The 25,296-nt window shown below is 43.1% G+C and overlaps 1 protein-coding gene across 2 annotated transcripts in view; it reads right to left on the bottom strand.

Annotated features, from left to right (window-relative positions):
• Positions 1–18,939, bottom strand: part of SASH1 (SAM and SH3 domain containing 1) — a gene marked incomplete at its 5' end in the record, with an annotated part of 187,854 nt that extends 168,915 nt beyond the window's left edge. For both annotated transcript variants that reach the window (XM_082668750.1, XM_082668753.1), the window contains one exon: positions 18,811–18,939. In XM_082668750.1, coding sequence (XP_082524876.1) covers positions 18,811–18,939 — 129 coding nt within the window. The remainder of the gene's footprint in view (positions 1–18,810) is intronic.
• Positions 18,940–25,296: the final 6,357 nt, after the last annotated feature.

Below are 25,296 nucleotides of genomic sequence, written 5' to 3'. Positions count from 1 at the left end.
CCCTTGCCGCAACTAGAGAAAGTCCGCACGCAGCAACGAAGACCCGACGCAGCCAAAAATAAACTAAAAAATAAATAAAATTTAAAATGCTGTGAATTCAGAACACAATGATAAAAAATTTATTAAAATAAAAGTTAGTTGAAGAGTGTAGCCACACGAAGGTCACTCACCTTCTTTAGCTCCCCTACCACATACCCCCCATCCCTTTCACCTGTGAGCCTCAGGCATGATGCTAGCCTCCCCGCTTCTCTCATCCGCCACACCCCCTGCCACCGAGAATCAGCAGCCCAGGCTGATTCCATCGTTTCTCCCAAACACATCTCTCAAATCCATTCCCTCCACGACCTTAGCTCCCTTCCCGTCACCCTAGCCCTTGCTGGATCAAGGCTGCGTCACTGTCATGGTGATGGCTGAGTCCAGCACCTCTGCTCTGCGGCACAGGCCACGCTGCCTTCTAGGGGAAGTGAGGATGCTGGTCTACTCAAGAGGACAAGGGCATATGATCAAGGCTGCCCAACTGGCTGCCTCTGGTCCTAATTAAATTTCCCAAGTGGACTTTCTCACTGGAAAGAGCATGTCATGGTAGTCCAGTCTGCTGGTTAGCTTTAAACTCTCCCTGTAAATCAGTTTAGTGGCACTGGGTTTATCTTGATTTCCCATCCCCACCCTCACAACCCCAAACAATCTCCTTAGATGATCAGACAAAACACCTAAGTGTCATCCTCAGTTCTCTGTCCCCCTAACAACCAGCCCAAATTCCGAGGCTCTACCTCTAAGACCTATTCCACATCTGTCTACTTCTCTCCAACACCAGCACTACAGCCTGGTCCAAGCCACCGCCACCTCATTATAATCCGTTTTCCACAACACTGCCAGTGGTCTTTTAAAAACATAAGTTCATTTAAATGCTCCAATGGCTTCCAATCATGCTTAAAATAAAATCTGGACTATGACTGATGTATTCTGGCCCGACTGTCTCTTTGACCCACTCAGATCTCCAGCAGTCACTAAGCAATAACCTTATATGGGCCTTGTCTATGTTCCTAAACTTCACCAAGATCATTCTCATCTTGGGACCTTTGCAGCCGATGTCCTCTCTGCCTCGAGAAGTGCTCTCCCCCACGATACTCATTTCCAGCTCCTTCCTTGACCACCCTATTCAAATCTAGCCCCTCGGTAAACTGGATTACTTAGTCCATCTTCAAAGAGCTGAGAGTTTTGTATAGAAGAGACGGCAGAGAAACAAATTATATAACATGTGTTTATATCCTGCCTTGTTTCACCGTGAATTTCAGGTGGCAATTCAAAATAAGTGATGAATACTTACACAAGTAAGGAAAGAGCCGGCCTTGGCCTAAACCTACATACCAGTCACGCTTTCACACAGGGTCCAGACATTTTAAGTCAGACACTTAGAGGCCTGCCGTCACCTCCCCAAGTCCGGACAAAACCTCCAAGTAAATGAAGTTCTTCTTGTGTCTTCTGAAGCTTTGTTCCTCCCCAGTATCCAATACTTTCTCGTGCTTACACCTTATAACTCACTTCCGGGGCACAGCCTCTTCTCTGGTAAACATCCCCTCCTCAAAGATTATCTTGGGACTTCCCTGGCGGTCCAGCAGTTGAGACTCCACGCTTCCACTGCAGGGGCGCAGGTTTGATCCCTGGTTGGGGAACTAAGATCCCACAAAAGATTAAAAAAAAAAAATGATCTCTTTCTAGCCCCATCTCTCCTTCCACTGAAGCTCCCTTTAACAGAGCCATGTCACCGAGGGGCAGCAAGATGGAGAAGGTGCTTAAGGAAAGTGAGGATACAGCGTTTGAATTCCTAACGAGAAGTGCAGGCATGGGGTGGGGGGTGGGGGGCGACATCTACACTGTGACCACCCTCCTCAGCATCTTGGTAGGGAGCGCCTGGGCCCCCCCAGCAGGTCTCAGTAAAAAATTTAAAAACATAGTCAGAGTTCGATCCAACAAATAAAATGGCTAATAGTCCTCCGAAAGACTGTAAATGTCAAATGAGTGATACAAATAGTGGGTGCTAACGCATATTCAGAGAAGAAAAATACTGTTTTTGCCACATCATGAGATCTACTATAAAAAAACCGTCCAGAATTGTAAATTATATAACAGTGAAGCATGACAGTCAGGAACTTGCCTGGTCAAAAGGGGACACAGTTAAATACTTGGAGAGAAGAGTTTTGTAAATCGTAGAATGTGCTGCCTTTTATGATACAAGTATCCCTCGCTTTTCAAAAGTTCGCTTTACACCAGTTCACGCTTATGAAAGACCTGCATTAGGCCCTGTCCTTGCTAACCGAAGGAAACCCAAAGAGGATTTCCATTTTTATGAAAAACGGGAAAAGGGTAATTTGAGATCGGTGTATGTTTTGCAGTGCACACCTCCTTCCCCGGGAACCACACTCAGTCTCCCAGCCTCAAGACGCCATAGCTTTGAACTGGGTCTGATCTGTGCTTTACCTCGATTTACAGTTGACCCTTGAACAACACACAACTGAACTGCATACATCCACTTACATGTGGATTCTTTTCAATTAATATAGTACCTGTATTTTTACTTTACAGTTCTTTAAATTAACTAAGTGTAGGGAAAAGTTTGTGTTCCACGAGAGATCACACTACATGGAATCAAAAGAACTAGGGTCTGGGTCCTGATACTATCCCGTTTCAGCTTTTCCTGCCCTTGGGTGAGTCATTTCTCAATTCTTTTGTTTTTGAGGCAGAGATAGCAGTATGCAGATTTTCGTGAATTTTTGATGGGGGTGGGCAGGCATCAGACCCCCCTACCACCGTGTTGTTCAAAGGTCAACAGTTGTACTTTGTGCATCTGTTAGCAAGATGTATCCTAAGGCAACTACTTCTTCACTTTACGCCATTTCAGCTTATGCAGTCTCAGGAACACTCTACTTCCGGATGGGAGGGTGGGTGATGGCGCGTGGTGGTGGGGATGGAGAGCTGAGGGGATACCTCTACTGATACTGTATTGACTTCGTGTTTCATTGTTACCATTTTGCAGTGTTTGCTGCTGTCAAAACTCTTGGGAACAGTGCTATCACTCTATCCCTGTGTCAGCAAGCCTGTCAATTATAGAGCCACCAGCCAGAACTGACCCTCACCTTGACCAGGCACCAACAGAAATCTTCCTTTTGGCCTTGAGTCATTTCCTGCCCCAACTACAGCAATTTCTGGTTTTATATTCTTCTTGAATATTGAATCACAAACTCTAAACGTGCTCAGGGCAGCCAACTTTTGCATTTTTAACTCCCACATTACATTAAGGAGGTGTCCTACACTCTTCTTTACCCCTTGCTGGGCTGGATTCCAAACTGCTCATTCTTCTGTCACTCCTTTAAGGGACTACACTCTGGCCCAGGCGCTCACTCCATTGACTTCCCGAGGGGCCCTTGGTGAGTATGTTTCCAAAGGAAGGTGTGGCAGCTGGGGGCCATCTCTGAAAACTTAAGGCGCCTTCTTCCTTTGGGACCATGAATCATCTTCCTTCTCAGTCTCAACTTTAAAATTTTCCTTTTCCTCTGCAAATCAGAAGTTTCTTAATAGGATGTCTGCTGGGCTGTGTAATAGTCTCCAAAGGGAAGTGATGAAGGTTTTGGCTTGAATCATTGAACTAGAGTTGGAAGAGTAATCTATGGTAATGCACCACAGGGAGCAGTCCATTACCAGCAGGATGGGCTACAGATGATGTAGGAAATTTAATTTTCCTAACTCTTCATTTTTATTGTACTTTACAAAAATAGTTCTCTGAAAGCATTTATTCTGAACGAATGGTGGGGATTCAAATTAATTTGTTCAGGGGTCTGAACCTTTTAGGATGAATATCCCATAAGATTTTAATTAAAATGTCCAGTAAAGAATCCACAGAGAATAAAATAAAACACATTACAAAATTACTTCCATTTTCTCCATACCCTCTCTTACTTTCATTCCTAACCCTCAGCAATCCCACAAGGAGTGGTTTCAGACTCCTCAAATCTTCATCATAGGTAAGACACCTGTGGCATTCTATACAGTCTCAAAGACCACGGGAATAAAATGGTACCAGGAGAAGCCTCAAGCAGAGGTTAATGTTTTCATCTAGAAACCCCCATCACTCCTTTCCTAATACAGGCCTTATGGAATACCATGATTCATCTCCCTCTTACTGGATTTGAAGGACTGAGGGCAGAAAAGTCAAAGGGTGGCCCAAGGGTGAAAGAGTACAGCCTGATATTTACAGGCATCACCACCAACATTCCTTGGGGGCCATGTAGCCCCACCCCCCAAAGCTCTTTGCCAGATTCTCTGACCCTCCTCCCTCCCCCAGCTTATTTGCCCCACCCTAGAAATCAGTTCAAGAAATCTAGCAGCAATGGGACATCTGTTTTTTCTCCGAAGGCTCTCCCAACTTCTCTTCTGGGTAGTGGTTGAGATGGGGGTGGGGGCAGCAGTCTTCGGAGGACTAGTTCAATTCTATCATTTCACAACAAAGATGTAAGGCACTGTTAAGTCTCCATTTCCTTATCACCCCCGCCCACCCTCCCCTCACTTGCATCTCTTTCTTTCTCTCTCTCTCTCTTTATCGATAGATATGATACAGAGAGAGAAGCAGTAATAATAATGGTGAGCAGAAGAGGGAAAAGCTGTAGGCACTTGCCTGAGGGCTTATTTGGGTGAGAAGATGGGATACAATGCAATTTCCCAAGTCCACTTCATTCCTCAGCTCATCAGATGAGAAATGCTGGACCATCACGAAGGAAACACGTCCCTCTACCTTTGCCCCTCTTGTTACCCCCTAGCACTTGGGAGAGGAATAGAGGAGTCTGTCTTCCTCATGCCTGGCGGAACCACCCAAAGCCAGTAAGCGTTTGTTGCACAGGGGTCTGTGCTGCCCTGGTCGCGTTCTTACTGAGGCTCACTGTTTACCTATCTTGTCAATTTTCCTTCTCCTCCTGGTCAAGGTATTGGTCTGTGCAAAGTACTAAAACTTTCCTGGAAAAAGTTCTGCTTTCTTTATCCCTTGCTCCTTTTCCCAACAGCTGCTCCCCTGTAGAAAGAAGATAACAAAGCGCCCATCTGTATCAGTTTTCTAGGACTGCTGTATTCCAAAGTACCGAAAACTGGGGTGACTTGAAACAGAAATGCATTGTCTCACCGTTCTAGAGGCTAGAAGTCCAAACTCAAGGTTTCAGCAGGGCCATGCTTCCTATGCAACCTGTAGGGGAATCCTTCCGTGCCTATTCCTAGCTTGTGGTGGTTTGCCAGCAATCTTCGGCATTCCATGGCTTAATAGATGCATCACTCTAATCCTCCATTTTCATATAGTTCTCTCTGGCTATATGTGTCTTCACATCATCTTCCCTCTGTGTATGCCGGTGTCTGTGTCCAAATTTCCACTCTGGATTAGGGGCCACTCTAACAACCTCATCTTAACTTGATTAAATCTACAAAGATCCTATTTCCAAATACGGCTGCATTCTGAGATTAAGACTGAGGGTTAAGACTTTAAGGGACTTCCCTGGTGGCTCAGTGGATAAGACTCCAAGCTCCCAATGCAGGGGGCCCAGGTTCGATCCCTGGTCAGGGAACTAGATCCCGCATGCATGCCACAACTAAGAGTTCACATGCCACCACTGGGGAGCCCACGTACAGCAACTAAGGAGCCGAAGAGCCACAACCAAGGAGCCCGCCTGAGGCAACTAAGTAAGACCCAGCGCAACCTAATTAATTAATTAGTTAATTTTAAAAAAAGGCTTTAACACATCTTCTTTGGGGGGTTACAGTTCAACCCATACCACTACCTCACAGGGTGATAGGGACAATGAAATGAGATAACGCATGGAAAGAGCTTAGTACAGTGTTTGGCACACAGTGTTTGGCACGCTGATTGTTATGATCCATCAGTCGGTATCGGCTGCCAGCAATACTATTTTTATTATTACTCTTCTCTTTCTGCCCCGTAGCATCTTTGCTAAAATGGCTTTATAAACAAGTCTTGACAGCAGTCACGTTTCAAAGAATATTCCAGCTACTGCACAAAAATATAACCTCCAAATTCCTTGAGGAAAAACAATAATTACAATCGGTGACTGGGTAGCAAACCGTAGAATGTTCCTTGTTCTATCCACCGAGTTCTGAAGCTTCAAGGAAGCATGGAATGTAGAGCTGCACAGGAATCAATAAAGAAGTCCTCCAAAGAATCCGCTGACAGCTGAATTTCTAAGTTCCTTTAGTTTGCAGAAAAAAATTTTTGATTCGATCCTGCATACTCTCCCTACATTGCCACAAAGAATATATGTTTATATTTTTTAAATAAAAGTCCCATCAAGGACAATAGATACACAAAGCATTAGAAAACCGTAAGCCAAAGAACCAGTTAATTGACTGCTAATCGTCTAAGAAGTAGTGACTTAAAAATTAAGAAAAAAAGGTGATCGCCTTTAGTTTTAACAGATACTTCAGAATGTTGGCTCTATCCCTAGTTGTACAGCTGTGGCTATCGTCACATCCAAGGCACTGCAACAACACCAGCATGCTTTTCTCTGCACTAATAAAACTTGTTTTGATTTAAATCTTCAGGGGACACCAGAAGGTAGTGTGTCACTTCCCTCAGCCCTCATTCATTTTAAGTCATTTTTCTACCAAAACAAGCTTTGGAGCTTCATCAGTCCCTGCTGCCAACGACGCTGCATAATTCAGTACTTACTTATCTTGACCTAACGAGCAAATGCAGGAATTTAAACCAGTCTTGCTTTGGCTTGTTCACTTGGTCTTCGACTGATCCTTTGAAACCATCTGTAACCTAGCGCCCTTGAGCAACTCTTGTCCCAGATTTTATTTATATGTAAGGACTTGAAACAGAACACTCTTAAACTTGTCTGCAAGTAAGTCCACAGGTATACAAATGAAAGGTTTGCGTGTCTTTTTAAAAATCTTGATTTTTTTAAAAAAATATGTAAACCTAGTGTCATAAAACCAAACTCTTTCGCAGCTTGCAAAACTTTTTGGCTGACAATAGGAGAGTCTGCTTTTCCCAGTGTTGTGAAAGTGGGCCTTCCTGTTTTCCACAGTAGAAGGACTGGAAGCCGTGAGAACAAAAGTCTGGCTTTTCTAGAATTTGTGGCAAGCCGTAACAATGAGACACCAGACGTTTGTGCTGCCCTCTGCCTCCTTGGAAGAGGTGAGCCTGCAAAGTCTTGAGTGTTTGCCACACTGACCCACCCTAGAGCATCCAAGACCCCAGGGACCAGGCAGCTTGGGTAGAAAATGGGAAAATCCAGACTAGGGATCACTTTCTGGCTTCACCCCCAAACTCTGCTCAAAAGATAGCAGTGCCCACATCCAGCTGGGTCTGGTCTACTTCGGAGGAGCATTTGAAAATATCTGCAAAGATATAACTTCAATGTTTCACCTCTATTTCACAGATAAAATAGATGAAAACTTAGAAGCCTAGAATTTACAGAAACCAGAATCAACCAGAAATTGTTGAATTACGGGTATTAAAATATGGGCAATGAAATGTCAGTGTGTTTGAAAAGGAACCCAGGAACCCTAGATTACTCACCAGGCTAGAGAACTGTGGCTGCCAACAAGGCTGGGTTTCTGGTAGCTATAAGGGCATTAAACCAGTCGATGCATGTAAAGGACACACCATGAAATGTAAGGCATTATATGCCAATGTAAGTATTATCATCTAATGTCTAGAGTAGCACTTCTTAAGAGTAAGGGATGTGACCTGCTGAAAATCTCTTGATGTCTAAGGAGTGTATTAGCTATACTTGCCTCCCCTCCGGTTTCTATGGAAACTCTTCCACCATGGAAGATACCCCGCTTTCTAAAGACACAAGCTCTGGAATGTGCAGTCTTTCAGTGATGTGACAAGCGGAATAGTGCTTTGATACAGAATGTGGAGGTTACCAGCTGACAGTCTGGTCTGTTGAAACAGTACATAGTTCTCTGCTAGTGCTAAAGTCACATCACGTGCATTTCAGTGTATCTTCCATGTACCTTTTAGGAATCATTTGACACCTATTTACTTTAATGCTCATCGCATAGCCTCAGTTTCATAATATCCTAATCAGGGCAAATCACTACCATGCACCAGTGTTATGAGGGGCCTTTCATTACGTCACCACCTGGGCACCACATGTTACATAACTAGAAGCAAAATGCTGCAGAGGCATTAATGACCTTTCCCCAGTAGGCTATGTCCAAAGGCTACACTTCTGTGGAATGTTTTCAATAAAACTGTATTTCATGATAAAATATGCTTTAAAAATGAAATGTCTTATCTCTCCAGCATCCAATGTTCATCTTTACAGACTTTCCCAAAGTTTCAAATTCCTTCATGTTTTCTATAGATGCATAGTGAAATTACCCCCCAATTAAAATGTATATAAGTGGCATACTGCAGAATAATAATGAATAATAATCTTTCTCAAACCACAAGCAATCCCATTTTCTATCATGTTCACACTGACATGTGTTTGCAGGTTGCTTTGGGCTCTGGTGGGGACACTACCGTAGGACGCTTTTATAACTTCTTGATTGGAGACGGAAGATTCCTAATTAAGATGCAAAAATACAGAATGAATGTTTAGCAACCCTGACAAAAACATTGGTTAATTCAATAAAACCCTGGGAGAATATTTCACAAAAAAGTTCAAGATAATGAAAGTAGATTTAGTACATCTACATGAGCCCAGCATTCAAAAAATAAAATCACTAGTTAAGTGGATGCTTTCAATATTTTACATGTTTCTAAGAAGTCAACTATTAAAATGATCTCATATTATTGTGCTACTTAGTCACAAGAGAACTGCAAATAGCAATCTGGATACCATTTAAACAGAAAATATGTTTTCCTTACAAATATCTTCTTGCCTCCAGAAAACCCTGCCTATTCACAAGTTTCATACATTTTCTCTCTGGAGTATACACATCATTTTTAACACCCGTTTCCTAACATGAAACCTGAAGGTTAATACTTTGAAGCAATTTATGCATTTGTTTTTAAATTGTGTATTCTAAAAAGGACATGTGACATACATTAAATCAATAGTCAATATCAATCCTAAATGGAACATGTGGAATCAGATCATCACTCCATCTGAAGATGAGAATGAAGGGAAATTAATTCATATTCCAGCTAAAGGAGATTTAACCATTAACAGCTAATAATAACGAACATTTATGCTCTGCTTACCATATGCCATGCACAGTTCTACTGATTTAATTAATCTTACCAGACCCAATGATGTGAGTGGCTATCACCCTCATTTTACTGATGAGGAAACCAAGACATAGAAGGGTTAAGGAACTCACCCAGGTCACAGGTCCACTAAATGCTGAAGCCAGGATTTGAAGCCACTCTGAACTGCTTCCTTTGCTCTTAACTCCCTCACAAAATAACCTTTCAGTTTTCTAAGAGGTGTTTAATCAATTTTTTTGTTTTTAAATGTTCTCATTCTGTTACCCTTCTCTTGATTAAAACAACAAAAAAATTTAATTATATTTTCTTATTAAGACTTCATTTTTTTAGCAGCTTAAGACTGACAGCAAAGTTGAAGGGAAGGTACAGAGATTTTCAATATATCTCCTACCCTCAAACAGGCATAGCCTCCCTCATTATCAATATCCCCCACTGTCATATTGTGACTTATAGGAGACAGATACTTGGTCTTCTTCCCAGCCCTGGTACAGGGGTCCCAACCCTTGGAATTTGGAGTGATAGGAGCATCTTTTGTCACTCACTAGGAATCCCTTCAGAGCACATCTGAGTTTATGCTAATGAGGCACCTAGGCTGGGGCTCCTAGATAGCCTCAGGATGGAGCTGGTCACCAGGAAGACCAAGTAATTAGAGGGTAAGAACTTTGAGTTTCACCCCACCCTTACCCCGCAACCTCCTTGAAGGGAAGAGGGGCTGGAGGTTGAGTTCAGTTATCAAAGGCCAATGATGTAATCAAGCATGCCTACATAATGAAGCCTCCATAAAAACCTAAAAGGACAGAGTTCAGAGAGCTTCTGGATTGGTGACCACATGAAGATTCGGGGAGAGTGGTGCCCCAGAGAGGATGGAAGCTCCTCGCCCCTTCCCACCTACCTCACCCTAAGCAACTCTTCCATCTGGCTGTTCCTGAGTTATATCCCTTCATAACAAACCAGTAATCTAGTAAGTAAACTGGTTAATCTAACAAGTAAATTGGTTTCCTGAGTTCTGTGAGCTGATCTAGCAGATTAATGGAACCCCAGGGGGGATGCAGGAAACTCCAATTTATAGCCAGTCGTTCAGAAGCACAAATAACAATCTGGACTTGCGATTGGCAACTGAAATAGGGACAGTCTTTGGGACTGAGCCCCTAACCTGTGGGATCTGACACTAGTAGATAGTGTCAGACATGAATTAAATTTGTGGGAAACTCCATCAGTGTCCACTGAGAATTTGAGAATTGCTTGGTGGTGTTGAAATAAACCCATCGTACTCATTAGAGTGGAACCTTTGCTACAGCTGATGAACATACAGTGTCACATCATAATCACCCCAAATCCAAAGTCTGCATTACGGTTCACTCCTGGTGTTGCACATCTATCTATCCATCATTATAAAAGTCCTCTGTGCTCCACCTGTTCATGCCTCCCTCCCTCCAACCCCTGATCTTTTCACTGTATCCACAGTTTTGCCTTTTCCAAAACGTCATATAGTCAGAATAAAAAACTTTTCAGGTGGGCTTCTTTCACTTCGTAATAGACATTTAGGGTTCTTCCACGTCTTTTGATGGCTTGATGGTTCATTTCTTTTTAGCACTAAATAATATTCCACCACACTTTATTTGCCCATTCATCTCCTGAAGGACCTCTTGGTTGCTTCCACGTTTTGGCAATTATGAATAAAGCTGCTATAAACAGCTGTCTGCAGGTTTTTGTGTGGACATAAGTTTTCACCTTCTGCGGGCAAATACCAAGGAGTGCAACTGCTGGACTGGCTGGTAAAAATATGGCTTATTTTTGTAAGAAAATGCCAAACTGTCTTCCAAAGTGGCTGTACCATCTTTCATTCTCACCAGCAATAAACGAGAGTTCCTATCGCTCCACATCCTCTTCAGCATTTGGTGTTGTCAGTGTTCCAGATTTTGGCCATTGTTACAGGTGTGTAGGGGTATCTCATTGCTTTGTTAAAAAAAAAAATTTTTTTTAACCCCGTGCATATCCAAAACAAAGACATCTGTAAAATTGTTAATGGTTTATCTTTAAATGTGGCCTTTAAAATCCTCTGAAGATGGATGTAAGCCTACAGCGAAGATACTTATTCTTAAACTAGAATATTCCTTTCTTCTATATTGAAACACTATTTTTAAGAGCGCCCAAAAAAGCATAAAAACATTTTTTAGCTCTAGTGTGAAAAATGTATTGGTTGACAGCAAGTCTTAGGCAAAAGTACTCAAGTCCCCAAAATTAACTAGGATAAATTTTTAAAGTAACTAGGGCTCAGGATACATACTAAAATTTTTTTATTCTGCCCTTCAATGATACTTTTAGTTAGAATTACAATTACATGCATTTCTTTTTCTTTCCCTTGTCATTCCACTTTTAATTCTGCATGCCAGGACAGAAGATGAAGCCACAGCCACAACTGGGCAGACAGTGATGTGTAGACACACTGGACCTTCCTCACTCACTACTTGCTATAAAACCAGACAAACAATGGATGAAGCAACAAAATAAACCATGAATCAAATCTACGTCATAGACACCAAGGAGAGCCGCAAAGTATCTCTATGGACACATGGAACAAAAGTCTACAGAGCGGTCATTATAAACTCAAACGTATTCACGTTTTTACCAATCAGCCTAGAAAGGTGAAAGACAATAGGAGAGCTCTTCCAAAAAGAAAAAATTAGGGATTACAGAGAGGAAAAACTATCTTATTATCAAGCTTTTGTCTTCCAAGTCTCTAAGATACTCTAAGGCCTGGGTCTCCAATCTCCGTGCAGGAGTCGTCTCTATTACAGGGCTTGACAAGCAAGAAAAAATACAAACTAGGTTATCTCTATGAGGCATCTCAACTCATAAAGAATTAACGCTACCCAGTGAAACATCTTATGGAACAAAGGGTGGGACACTAGACAGCTGCCTAGGAGCAAAGCTAATGAGGAACAGACCCACAAATTTCAGGTCTCATTCCCAAATTAAATTAGTAAATAAATGAGCATACCATCTGAGAAATGACAAATCCAGGTCATCACAAAAATACATTTTATCTCAAAATGAGTCGGAAGGTTTGGTTAATTCTTTTCGTCTTAGTCTCTACTCACTGGTATTAAATGGTACAGTTAATTCTTAGTCTTAGCCTCTATCTATTTAAATTCATTATTTTGAGATCAATTTTATTTCTACCCTAAGAAAAGAATGTGTGTAAACCATGGGTAGGTACATCATATATCACAGTGGGATTATGATGGTTAAGTCTGAAGCATAAAGTACTCTTAAAAAGAATACATTAAGTAAACTGCTAGTTACAGGTTTTCCTCTTATGTTCTTTGTAGAACTGAGCTACAGATTTGCTTATGGATCAATGTGCCCAACTGAATATTTCCCTCTATTTTACTGTTCTCTAGATTTTTTTTTTTTTAATTTTTGTCTGCAACGGGTCTTAGTTGTGGCACGCGGTATCTTTCATCGCGGCGTGTGGGCTTAGTTGTCCGGCGTGGCATGTGGGATCTTAGTTCCTCAACCAAGGATCAAACCCCCGTCCCCTGCATTGGAAAGCAGATTCTTAACCACTGCACCACCAGGGAAGTCCCTAGAATTAGCTTTTAAAAGATGGTATTAAACATCATTTAGCTATAGCTAAGTGTGTATATCGTTATAAATAATAATTCCCCTCTTTAAGGAACCAAATCATTTACTCCAGTACAGAAAGACAGGTAAGTAGATATGTGTACACATAGATGTGTCAAGATAGATACTTCTTTAGCATGAAAAAAAAAAATTACAACACTACCACATGCCTAAAAATCTCTTGCATTAACCCAGCCTACTCTTGAGCGTAAAAGAATTTATCAGAAGTAAATTACCATGAGCAATCCTTGACTCCTTATAGAGTAAAATATGGGGACCAACAGAAGCCAGGTGATAGATAAACTGGTATGTTTCATAAACATTTAATCCAAGCTCTCATCTTCTCTTGCCTGGATCACTGAAGTAGTCTTCTTCCAAATTCATCACCAACTCATCACCCCCAAAAGTCACTTTTCTAAAAAGTGATCATGACACATGTCAGTTTAAAATTCTGCAATGGCTTCTCACTGAAGCCTACAGAATGACTGCAGCTACTTCAGCACTCAGGACCTGGCACCCACCTCAGTGCTCTCTGCTCTCCCATCTTTCTTTCCCTTGGCTCTGTCCAGAAGGCCCTTCCTCTCTTCTTTCCTCCTTAGCCCTCACTGGGAAACACCTCTCAGGTAAAGCCTACTCACTGCCAGGGCCCAAACTGAAAGGCATTTCTGGGACTGGACTTCCTGCACCAGCACCTCCATCAGCCCTCCCCAACTCCGTGCTCTTTGGGGCGATCTGCACACTACACTGCAGGACTGGGTATTTAGGGGAGGGGCAGTGGACGCTGTTTTTCCTACAGAACTACTGTCTTTCTGGAAGACAGGGGCATGTGCGGCTAGTAATTAGCTCAATAGCTTAAGCAAAAAAGATTGACAGTCAATAGATGTCTCGACAGAACTATAAAACTGCAACTAGGAGTTACTTTCCAGGAAATAACACATGATCCAAATCCCAGCTCCTGTTTACTGTCTGGGTGATTCAGGACATGCACGTTTACCTCTCCACTGTAAAACAGGGACAAAGATGCTCACTGGTCACAGTGAGAGGACCAATTAAGGTTAAGTTTGGGAAGGGCCCCGCATAGCACCAGGACTCAGCCCTTGTGAGCACTGCCTTCCCCTCCCCACGTTGCTGCATTCTATCATTGGAAGTTGAGAGTCAACGATGGTGAACAAGGATGCAGAACAAGCCAGGTGGAAGAGGGAAGGGTTACAAGGTAGAGAGCGGCACATGAAAGCAGGATGTGGGAAGACGGAGAGCATGAACAGTCGCTTTAATGCAGACGCCTCTTTTTAGTTTTTTTTGGGGGGCTGCGCCTTAGGGCATGCGGTATCTTACTTCCCTCACGACCGTGCCCCCTGCATTGTGAGCACCCGTTTTAACCACTGGACAGCCAGGGAAGTCCCAGAGCCTCTTCTGACAGCAAATTAAGGACCCCTGCCAGAACTGTGAGACTTAACTTTGGCAAAGAAATGAAAATCGGTAGGTCTAAGTTCTGGTCCCTACGCTGCTGCCCCAAGCCCTTCCATCCCTCCTCTCTAAATGAGGGAGCTGAGGACTCACTTCCAAGGTCTCTTCAGTCAGTGCCTTCCGCTACATCACCCTGCAATCTCTCTACTTATATAAAAGCCATAGGCTTTCAGCCGGCTACCAGGGACAAAGCATCAAGATGAAGGCAGAATATTGGAAACTGGGGCTGACTCTCGATTCCAAGACCTAAAAAATTAAGTCATCAGCTGAAGGGCTTAACGGAAGACACCACCCAGAGAATATGTAAATTACACACTGGTCTGTACAAAGGAGTTTGCATTTTAAAAGCCCTCTAGGGATCTCACTGACACCTCCCCTCCCCTACACTTTGCCCAAAAATACAGAGCAAAAGGAAAGTCTTTTAAGGAAGAGGACTTCAGTAAACAGCAAGACAGAATGAACCTAGCCGATAAACTTAAACAGAATGAACCTAGCCGATAACTTAACCTAAAGATAAACTTAACAGATAAACCTACTACATTCTTTTCTGTAGCTTGAATAGGAATTAAGAGTAGGGGAAGGTCCTCCACGTACAGTTTGTCTACACAATGGATATTTTCCAAGCATTGCTAGGAAATGGGTGTAAATTGTAGGAACATTGCAGGGAAATGTAAGGTTTGGGGGAGGTGCATCTTGCAGGATCCTGCAAACAATAGTCACTAACTCCCTTCCTCTCCCTTCCCAGTGAGACCAAGTAGCTTCAAAGGCCTGATTCTGCATTTAAGGAGTCCTCGAATTCTGGAGGAAAAATTTATGAACCATCACAAGTTACCAAATGGATACCTGGGGCTGAAAACATGATCTACCTCATCTGATAACCTCAGCAATTCCTACTCTTAAAAAAAAACCTACTCTCCCCCACCCCAAAACCGAAAAAGGAATGCTTTGTCTGCAATCAGGGAGTAAAGAGAAAAGAGTAGAATCCCATAGGATTCTCACTTGTTCTGCAATTCTCAACAGAAGTCTAAGCATGTCATCGTGAAAGGTGACAGGCTTTGAAAACCCAGGCAGACCACACGCTGCTGAGTTAGAGAACAGAATAGCGTGTTTTGCAAGAAGGCCTCGGTTTAATTGCTCAGGGTTTACAAACATTTCGCCATTTGCCATTACATTTTCAGTGGAAGTGCCAGGATTTAAGTACGCATGATGCGACTGTCCAAGTGGTAGCTTTGGCATAAGCAGAATTTATTAACGTCTTCATAAATGCGCCCCATTATAGCCAGGGCATGAGTCTTTACAGAACTGTATTTTGGAGTGGCTCCTGCATTTAAGAGTACATACTTTTTTCCTTTCTCACTCAATAAAAGCATATTCTCAGCACCCAGTAAGGCCCAAGCCCTGCAGGTTGAAGAATGACTGAAATACAGACCATGGCCTCCAGGCCCTCACATCCATAGTGGTTTTGTAAACTCATTTTCTCTTAACTCTCTATTTACATATTCACTTGTCAGCATTTTATTCATTCCAACACACTCAAACATTTTCATGCCATAAATTATACTATTACTTCTCTAAATAAGCGCTTTGTTAGCAATTATATAAAAGCAACTGATTGGTACTGAACTGGGCAGGACTGAATTAATTTAAATGTAAAATGTGTCCCAATGAACTCAAACAACCATCTTGTATTTACCGAGATCAATGCCTCTGGGGCAACACGCTCCCCCTTCCCTGGGTTTGAACCAACAAAATCCAAGGGGGTAGGGATGCCGAGGGCTTCTCGCTGTACGGCACCTTCGGGAAAGAGGAGCTGTGCTCATTCATTTTTAAAAAAGTTTTAACCTAATAAGTTTTGAAGTTTACATTTTTACACTAAGAAGAATCTAAAAAATAAAGTAGCAACTGTGCCTGAAATCTGCTAAGTATGATGTCTGGATGTATAATTCCCCTACTACCTCTACTCTCCTCATCTTCCAAACAGCATTTGCCTAAAATGACTGGATGCCGTTACATTTCTACCAAGTTGATCTGGGATAGTTAACTATGGAGCACCATGGCATCAGGCTCCTAACTGGTGGAGGTCAGAGAACTGGGGTGCAGTCTGACGTTTCCACCAACAATGAATATGTGCCAGAGATCAAGTCACTTCAACCTGTCTAGGCTGATAGATGATTGCAAAATGCCATATTTTAAATACAAAATGAAGGAAATGGTGTCTTTTATCTCCGTAAGAACAGAGAAAGTCAGCTGTCAGTTTCGTGTCTTGATACATTCTTCCGAAGATATAGTTTCTTATAAACACTTGGATGGCAGCTTTCTAAAAGCAGAATAAAGATCCTTTTCCCCTGGTGACTTCTTACAGGCACGTACAAAGGACAGCAGGTAATCTACGTCCTCTTTGCCTGCTTTTTCACTAAGGAACAATCTTGATGCCCAAGACTTAAAGCAAAATAAGACCTTATAAAAGATGGGAAAACACGGGTGAACACTACCTGTTTGGGACAACCTTTACCGTCTTTCAGCCTCACACGGAACTATTAGCTCTGTGAGAAGCACATATTTTCTTTTCTCCTGCATCTGCCTTTTGAATAACAGGTTTGGGCTTCTTGAGCCCCACCCCATCTTCTAACTCAGCCAAAGAACACTCTGCTACAACTGACCCAGCAGTGCTGGAATCTGCCAGGGAAGGGAAAGCAAATCTTCAGAAAGTGGTCCATGCCACCCCGGCCCCCAAACGACCCTGAGCCCACACGTCAGTTCAAGTGAGCATCTCTAACCCTTCCCTCCCCAGCCCACACCCTAGTAAGGGATGCAATGTGATGTCATCAAGCCGATTTTCTCAGTGCCTGAAAACTTACAGAGTGAGACCTAAGCAAGAAATAACAAGATAAGCTTCCTGCTTGATAAACTTAAAAAACAATCTATCACCACAACTTTTATATATATGTTCATTGGGTTTTCTGGAATTTCACTGAAGGCCCATATTCATCAGTAATGTTCAGAAAATGCAAAAAGCGTTAACTTAAATTTTTTTTAATATATATTTTTTAAACATTGGAGAGTCATTCTGAGATGGCCCACACTCTGTCTATGGAGTGGGTATCTCCCTGAATAAATCTGCTTTCAAAAAATACATTAATTAAAATAAAATATCGGAGAGTGAGACGAGCAGATAGAAATCTTTGACCAACCTTCCCTGGCTCTCTGTACAGGAATAATCATAAATACCAAAGGACACCTGAAAATGGAATAACTGGGACTTTAGGATGTCTGGAAAGTTGAGACACAAGATCATTTGCAAGAAAAAAAAACAGAAAGACAGCTATTCTTTATTAAACACCTACTATATATCAGTATAGAGCACTAGCTATATATCAGCTTAGCTAAATCTCAGAAAACCTAAGAAGCAAATCTTTGCTTCACTTTTCAGGTAATGAAATAGAAGGTCAGTGGAGTTGGGTACCTTGGCCAAGATCAGGCAGTCAGTCAATGGGAGGGCTGGGATTTGAATCCAGGCTAACTCACTCCAAAGTCCAAAAGCTTAATTACTGTGCTAAAAATGGTTTCATCATTACCAAAGAGGAGTTTTCTATAAACTACACCTCCTCCTATTTAAAAAAAAAACAAAAAAACAAACAACTCCAAGTAAATCTAGAGCCTCTTCCAATGATCTACACAACTCCCAATTCCGAATCTTTCCATTGAAATGGACTTTTTAATGTGTGGAGTAAGATGTCTGACTGTAAGAATCCCACCCATCTGATTCCAGTCTACCTGCCTACCTAGAGCTCCACCATAGCAAATCCACTAATTCCTCAAGGCGCTGAACCCTGAACAAGTAAAAGCTTCATCCGCCATGCCTAAGAACTATTTTTCAGAAATTATGCCAAATCCACGGGCGGGTTTAGTTACTGGACATTTCAAAATGCATGACAATACGGATTTAGAAAAATAAGTCTTATTGTTTTTAGTCCCAAACACATAACAAGTATCCTGTAATTCTACATGTTGAAAAACTGCAAACAAAGTAAACTTTCTGTGGTTCTGAGTAAGGAGATAATTGTTTTCCTCTCCTGGTCAGACAACACATGGTGAAGAGATAAACATCAGTAACATCAGCCTCTTCCCAAATCCGACTGTGAGAGCACATCAGCCGAACAGTATTTATTTACATCTATTCTTTGAAGGACTCTGTCTTTTCCACACCAACTTCTCAGCAGGTGTCCCAGATTAAACTGTGGAATATCATACCCGTTTGTTTAAAAAATATATCTTTGATGTGATCTGTGGCTGGTTATCTTTTTAATTAGGGTTTGAAATCCTAAACCGTGTGTATTTAACCCCCTAAGAGCTACAGCCGGAGAAGGACGACCCCGAGGGGTGGGCTTGTCGAGTCTGCGAGCGCGAAGGGAGCGCCGCGGCGCCGGGGTGCTGCCTGCTCCCGGGTCCCGCGACCCGCCCTCCCCGCGCCTCCGCTTCTCCAGGTAACTCACCAGGATGCCCATCACGTCGGTCCAGAGCCGGGAGAACGCCTCGGACAGACCAGCGTCCGCCTCAGGCTCCGGCGCGGGCTCGGCTTCGGGCTCGGGCGCCGCGCCGGCGGCTCCCGCGTCCTCCTCCATGGCCGGGTCCCCGGGGCGCCCTGGCCCCGCAGCCGTGCGCGCCCGGTCCCCGGCGCCGGTCCCCGCCCGCCGCGTCACCACCGAGTCGCGCCTCCGCGCCTCATCCCAAGCGGCCCCGGCCTCCGACCCGGCGGGGGCCCCCGGCAGGCGCCCGCACCTCGGCTCTCGGTGGCGACGGGCCGCGCGGCTGACAGGTCCAGAAACTTTCCCAGCCCGGCTCGGCTCGGCTCGGCTCAGCTCGGCAACCCGGTAGCAGGAGGCAAAGTTCGCACCACCGAGTTTTCCGGCGGGGAATTCTGGCAGCCCAGAAGCAATGCAACCCGCTGCAAAGGCGTCTCTTCCTGTGACGGGGACCGACTAACTAGGCACGAGACTTATTTCTTCCAGCAAGTCTGGGCAGGTCCCCGCGGGGTGACCGCGGCGCCTCTGGGACTTGGAGGGTACTTCCCGGGCCCCCTCTCTTCAAAATGAGCTCTTCCAGCTCCACATGACTCTCTCCCCTTGATGCTAAAGAAAGCGTTTAGCAACAAAAGGTGCTCTGATGTCAGGCTCTTTGCATGGAAATGAGCCGCAGACAGGAGAACAAATCGCCTGTTGAAAGAGCGGCCGCGCTGCTGTCTCCCGCCTGCACAAGTTTCCAATCACGCTATTCACTGGCACAGTTTGGGTCACAGAAACTCGAGAAAGTTAATCTTTAAGCTGCTCCTGCCGAAGGAGTTCCCAAGTAGTGTAGTTACCCCGCACACCTCGCCCCTCCTGAGGTCAAGCGACCTCAGGAATTACAGCTCTGCCTCTGGCAGCCAAGACTTGGAAAAACAAGTGTGAAAGCTTGGGCACGAGCCATTGTTTGTATCGTGTGTATTACAAGGGGGGACATTTTGGTTCCTGGGCGGCCACAATGCCATGCATTGCTTGGGGTGGCAGCTATTTAGGGGGAACGCGCTTTGGGTTTTAATGGTCCCTTTACAGTAAGGGGATAGGGAAGGGCCTTTTTCAAAAGGAAATGTTATGGTTGTAGCCATTAAGCCAACACACCTGGGGCCCCGTGTGTGTTTTTCTAAGGACAAGATCCATGACGGATTTATTTTATGAGGGAAATAGCCCTGTAGATGCATTTCTCCTTTTGTGATTGTTTCTTTAAAAGCCACTCAAGAATTCTCGCTGGGAGATGACAGTCCGCGTCACATCGGATCTGGTGATTGATCGCTTTGTGAAACAGTTCAGAAACTACGGTGAATCGCCCCTATGTTAAAGGACTGAGTGGTACAAAAACCCAGGTGAGGTGCCCCAGGGAGAGAGCCCTTGCTCGTTTTGGAGGGCTCTGGCTGTCTTTGTTTTTTCCTTCTGAACCCACATGAAAGGAGGGGTACAAGATCACGTCCCTTGAAATTCCCCTCCTAGAGCATTAATTACGGGATCCAAAGGATGAATAGCCCTTAGAAGAAAGTTCAAAATTGAAAAAAACTGGAAAAAAAAAACTTTTTCAAAGGTAATTAAATTTATACGCATAATCCCCGATGACAAAGAAACAAAATGCAAAAGTTTCCGCTTGATGGGAAGGAGGCATTGTGTTGAAGTGGAGTGCTGGGTGCAGAGTCAGTATGACCAGGCCTGCTGCTTTTCCCTGGGCTGAGGCTGGAGTTAGATCAGGTGCGTGTTCTAAGATGCTGGGAATCCAAATAAATTCATTAAAGCATTGGTGGGCTTTATTATCATTACTATTATTATTACATCTATAAAGACATGAAAATAAGTAATCGATAGGAAAAGGTAAAATAACCATTGAGTTGATTTTATGTATACTTAAGAATTTCAATGTATTAGCCATGTGGTACCTTACTCAATTCAAGAAAATACAAAGGAGGGACTTCCTAAGTGGTCCAGTGGGTAAGACTCTGCGCTCCTAATGCAGGGGGCCAGGGTTCGATCCCTGGTGGGGGAACTAGATCCCACATGCATGCTGCAACTAAGAAGTCTGCATGCTGCCACAACTAAGACCCAGCGCAACCTAAATAAATAAATAAATATTTAAAAAAAAAGGAAGAAGAAAATACAAAGGACAGTGCTGCTTCTACAGGGGGCGGCTAGTTTTCTGCATCAACACCTTCTGGCAAGTGACTGAGCATGAAGCCAAATGAGCAGGATGGTGGGGGCAGGACTCTCCAGCACCAGTCGTGAGTCTTTCTTCTAGACTCATCAGATCACCTGAGGGCAAAGCATTTAACTCTTCTGTGCTGCAGTTTTCCCATCCTAGAGGAGGCAAGGCCACACGAATTGCTATGTACCTCCTCAGAGGAGATGTTAAATTTCAGGGTCATCTAAAGATAGGTACCATTTGGCAACAATACAAACACACATATCAATATAACTAAATCTTAGCCAGCATTTTGGTACTTAGAGAATCAAGCTACCCTAGATATTTAAGCTCCTTGTCCTGGCATTCCCTAATAAATGGATAAGAAAATAAGTAATACCTTTGAGGGGGAAGGTTGCTACCTACAATTTTGCTGTCTGTACATAAATATGAAATTTTGGGCATTTTTCTACTTGTACGTAATAATTTTTTTGACCACCTGAAAAATGAAGCTGAACCTTTTCGCTTATCAAGCTTCATGATGCTTCTACTCAAAATGAGTCTGATTACTTCTCCCAAATTGAGTCTTTTCTCCTTTGGTTAATGTCAATCTTCCAAAAATTCTTTCAGGGGCTTTTTAACAAAATATAAAGAATAATTAGCAACATCACAATCATCATCAAACTATTTCAGAGTCCCATAGGGTACTGTTTACAAAGAGCTTTTTATAATAGAATTATATCCCACGAGGGTGGGACAGAGCCTTGAAGGTGATCTTGAATGATCACTCCAAGTGAACACAACTACATTGAGCAGAATCAAAGTCAGATGACTTGATTACTTTTAAAAGTTCTTTCATCTATGCTGTAATTTATTTGATTCCCACAAAGCTCTGTAAGGTGGGCAAGTGTAGATGTGCCATTAAAGACATGTATAGGGAAAGTATGCACATAGGAATCCTGCTCTCTCTCCTTTTCTCTTTCCATCAGGGCTCTCCCTCATCCAGCTCTGTGGAATTGTTATGATGTTGGTAAGTGAACTCCAAGGACAGAAAGGGATCTAGAAGAGAATTTTCTAGACACCTAGTAGAGACCCAAAAGTTGACTGAAATCAATTCTGTGGGTTCTGATAAACATTTATTGCAGTGAACTATCAGAATGCAGTCAATGAAAGTAAATATTGGAAATGCACCTGTCTCAGTAAGTGTTCCTTCTTGGAAAATTAGTCATACAGCTGCACATAGATGCGTGCAACACGGAAGTACATACATACACACATACACATATAAATGCAAATACTGGATTGCTTTGTAAAAAATTGTTCCTTACTATGTGGCAGGATTACAAGTTTAAAAGCCACTAGTCTAGAAGTTGCAGGCTGTTGCCTGCAGTCTACTTAGGACATCATTTTGACATAAGTAAAAAAATCTATTACCTGGCAGTAAAGGTAGAGTTTGGCAGTAACACAAATATAATGGGTTCAGGACAGAGCCCAGTTTGAATTTTCACTCAGGTTTCTATAAGACATTGGGCAAGTTATTTATCTCATCTGTAAAGTGGGATAGTTCATCTACTTAATACAGTTGCTATGGGCTTCCCTGGTGGCGCAGTGGTTGGGAGTCCGCCTGCCAATGCAGGGCACACGGGTTCGTGCCCCGGTCCGGGAGGATCCCACATGCCGCGGAGCGGCTGGGCCCGTGAGCCATGGCCGCTGAGCCTGCGCGTCCGGAGCCTGTGCTGCGCAACGGGAGAGGCCACAGCAGTGAGAGTCCCGTGTACCGCAAAAATATAAAAAAATTAAAAATTTTAAAAATTAAAAAATAAATAAAAAATACAGTTGCTATGAGGTTGTGTGTGAAAATGCAGGCAGTAATTCTCTATGAATTAGAACTTTTTCTCCCCTTTCCCTCCCCCTATTCACTCATACCACGAGGTGATATCTATAAAATTTCCCTGTTCATACCTGTCTCTTGGGGTCCCATAAAGGAGTAATTCCTAGCCCTGGAATGTGGCCGCTGAGTGGAAGGGCTGGGAGTTTATCTCTGGCAAGGTGGAGTCATAAGGGCTATTCAGTTTGGAAGTAAAAGTAGTAATAACAGTAATACCGATGTTATTTATTGAGAATCAACTCTATGTCAGGCACTGTTTGATGTTTTAAAAATATTTTATTTAAACTTTAAATAGAATTTATGACTTCTCACTATGATCCAACCCTCCCACCCGCTCACTTCCCATTTCAGTACTCTGTTACATCCAGCCATTGGTTCAAGCTACCAACCTCAGAGACGTGCTTGAATCCTTCCCACACCTCACCATCACTCCCATCTAACCATGGACAAGCCCCGTGGATCCTACTTCCTAAATATGTGTCAAGTTCATCCACTTCTCTCTGTCTCCACTACCACACACCACCTTAGTCCATACTAGCTCCATCTTTTACAATATTTTTTTTTTTTTTTTTTTTTTTTTGCGGTACACGGGCCTCTCACTGTTGTGGCCTCTCCCGTTGCGGAGCACAGGCTCCGGACGCGCAGGCTCAGCGGCCATGGCTCACGGGCCCAGTCGCTCCGCGGCATGTGGGATCCTACCGGACCGGGGCACGAACCCGTGTGCCCTGCATTGACAGGCGGACTCTCAACCACTGCGCCACCAGGGAAGCCCCATCTTTTACAATATTTTATCTAGATCAGTGCTTCTCAAAGTGTGGACTCAAGAACAGAAGCATTAGCATTACCTAATTTGTTGGAAATGCAAATTTCCGGCCCCAGCCTCCAAGCCTGCAGAGTCAGACACTCTGAGGATGGGACCAGTGACCTGTATTTTAACAAGCTCCCCAGCCAATTGTGAAATCTGCTCAAATTTGAGAGCCACTTGAAACTATGGGAATGTCAGAATAAGGAAAAGGAACGCATTGCCAAGGGAAGGTGAAGTTGTAAAATACAATATGTTGAAAAACTAAACCAGCGGATTGCTTTTTAAAATTAACTGGTAAAAGAAACCATCATGAAGATATGTGAATGGAGATCCCCAAATCAGATGTTCAGAGACATTTGGCTTTCAAGGGCAGACGATAAAATATTAAATGTATTTATTGTAATAAAGTGTATTATCCATAAGAATAGTACATATTTTAGGAACACAGCTTCATTCAAACACTTGTTATGTTTTAAAGACAACACATTTTCTACAGAAAAAAATGTGAGATTTAGCAGAGATTAATAGAGAATAGACTTGAGGACACAGTGGGGGAAGGGTAAGCTGGGACAAAGGAAGAGAGTGGCATGGACATATATACGCTACCAAATGTAAAATAGATAGCTAGTGGGAAGCAACCGCATAGCACAGGGAGATCAGCTCGGTGCTTTGTGACCACCTGGAGGGGTGGGATAGGGAGGGTGGGAGGGAGACGCAAGAGGGAGGGAATAGGGGGATATATGGATACATAGAGCTGATTCACTTTGTTGTACAGCAGAAACTAACACAACATTGTAAAGCAATTATACTCCAATAAAGATGTGAAAAAAAAAGCAGAGACTAAATCCAAAAGATTATAAATAGTCCAATTTTTTTTTTTACCATACTGCATTCTGAAATTGAGCAATGAAAACAGATAAACTCATTTAATTTTTGCCTACGGTCAGCAATCCTCTCTGGCACTCTAACGCGGGGCATTCCATAACGCCTGGGGCGGGGGGGGGGGAACTAACTTCAAGGAAAGACTGAAACACCAAAACATTTTCCCGCTTGACAATCCCAAACACATTTTTTCCACAACTGCCTTAAAAGTGAGCCAAACCCCTGCTAAAGCATTACCTGTTTAAAAGCCTTTTCATCATGGAGTATTTGGTAAGAGAGACTGAGAAAAGAGCTAAGAGCAAACTAAAGAAAAATTAAAACCAAGTGAAGACAGCCCAAACAGGCTAGGGAGAGAAGGTAAATAAACAAAATGATGATTCAGGGCTATAAATACTTTTCTCTGAAATCTCTTCTTCCACTCTGATAAGCAAGGTTACTAGCCTAGCCAGTTAGGTTTTCCTCTGTGCTGATGCTATGTAAACACCACGGTTCTGCCTGGGAATCATTCCATCAGGCATAAAACGACGTGACTGATATTTCATCTTGCATAGTTGGGTCAGACTAGGTAATTTCTAAAGCCATTTGTAATTCTGAAATACAAGGATTCTGAACTATTCAGTAATACACATTATAGACAAGAAGCAAAAGACTCTGAGTGGGGTACCAACATTGAATTCACAATGTTTAAGGCAAAGGACCCAAAGACTT

The sequence above is a fragment of the Grampus griseus genome (genome assembly GCF_964374135.1).
Source record: "Grampus griseus genome assembly, chromosome: 13".
Lineage (NCBI taxonomy): Eukaryota > Metazoa > Chordata > Mammalia > Artiodactyla > Delphinidae > Grampus > Grampus griseus.
The sequence above is the reverse complement of the archived record's forward strand: the minus strand, read 5'-3'. Positions and strand labels throughout refer to the sequence as shown.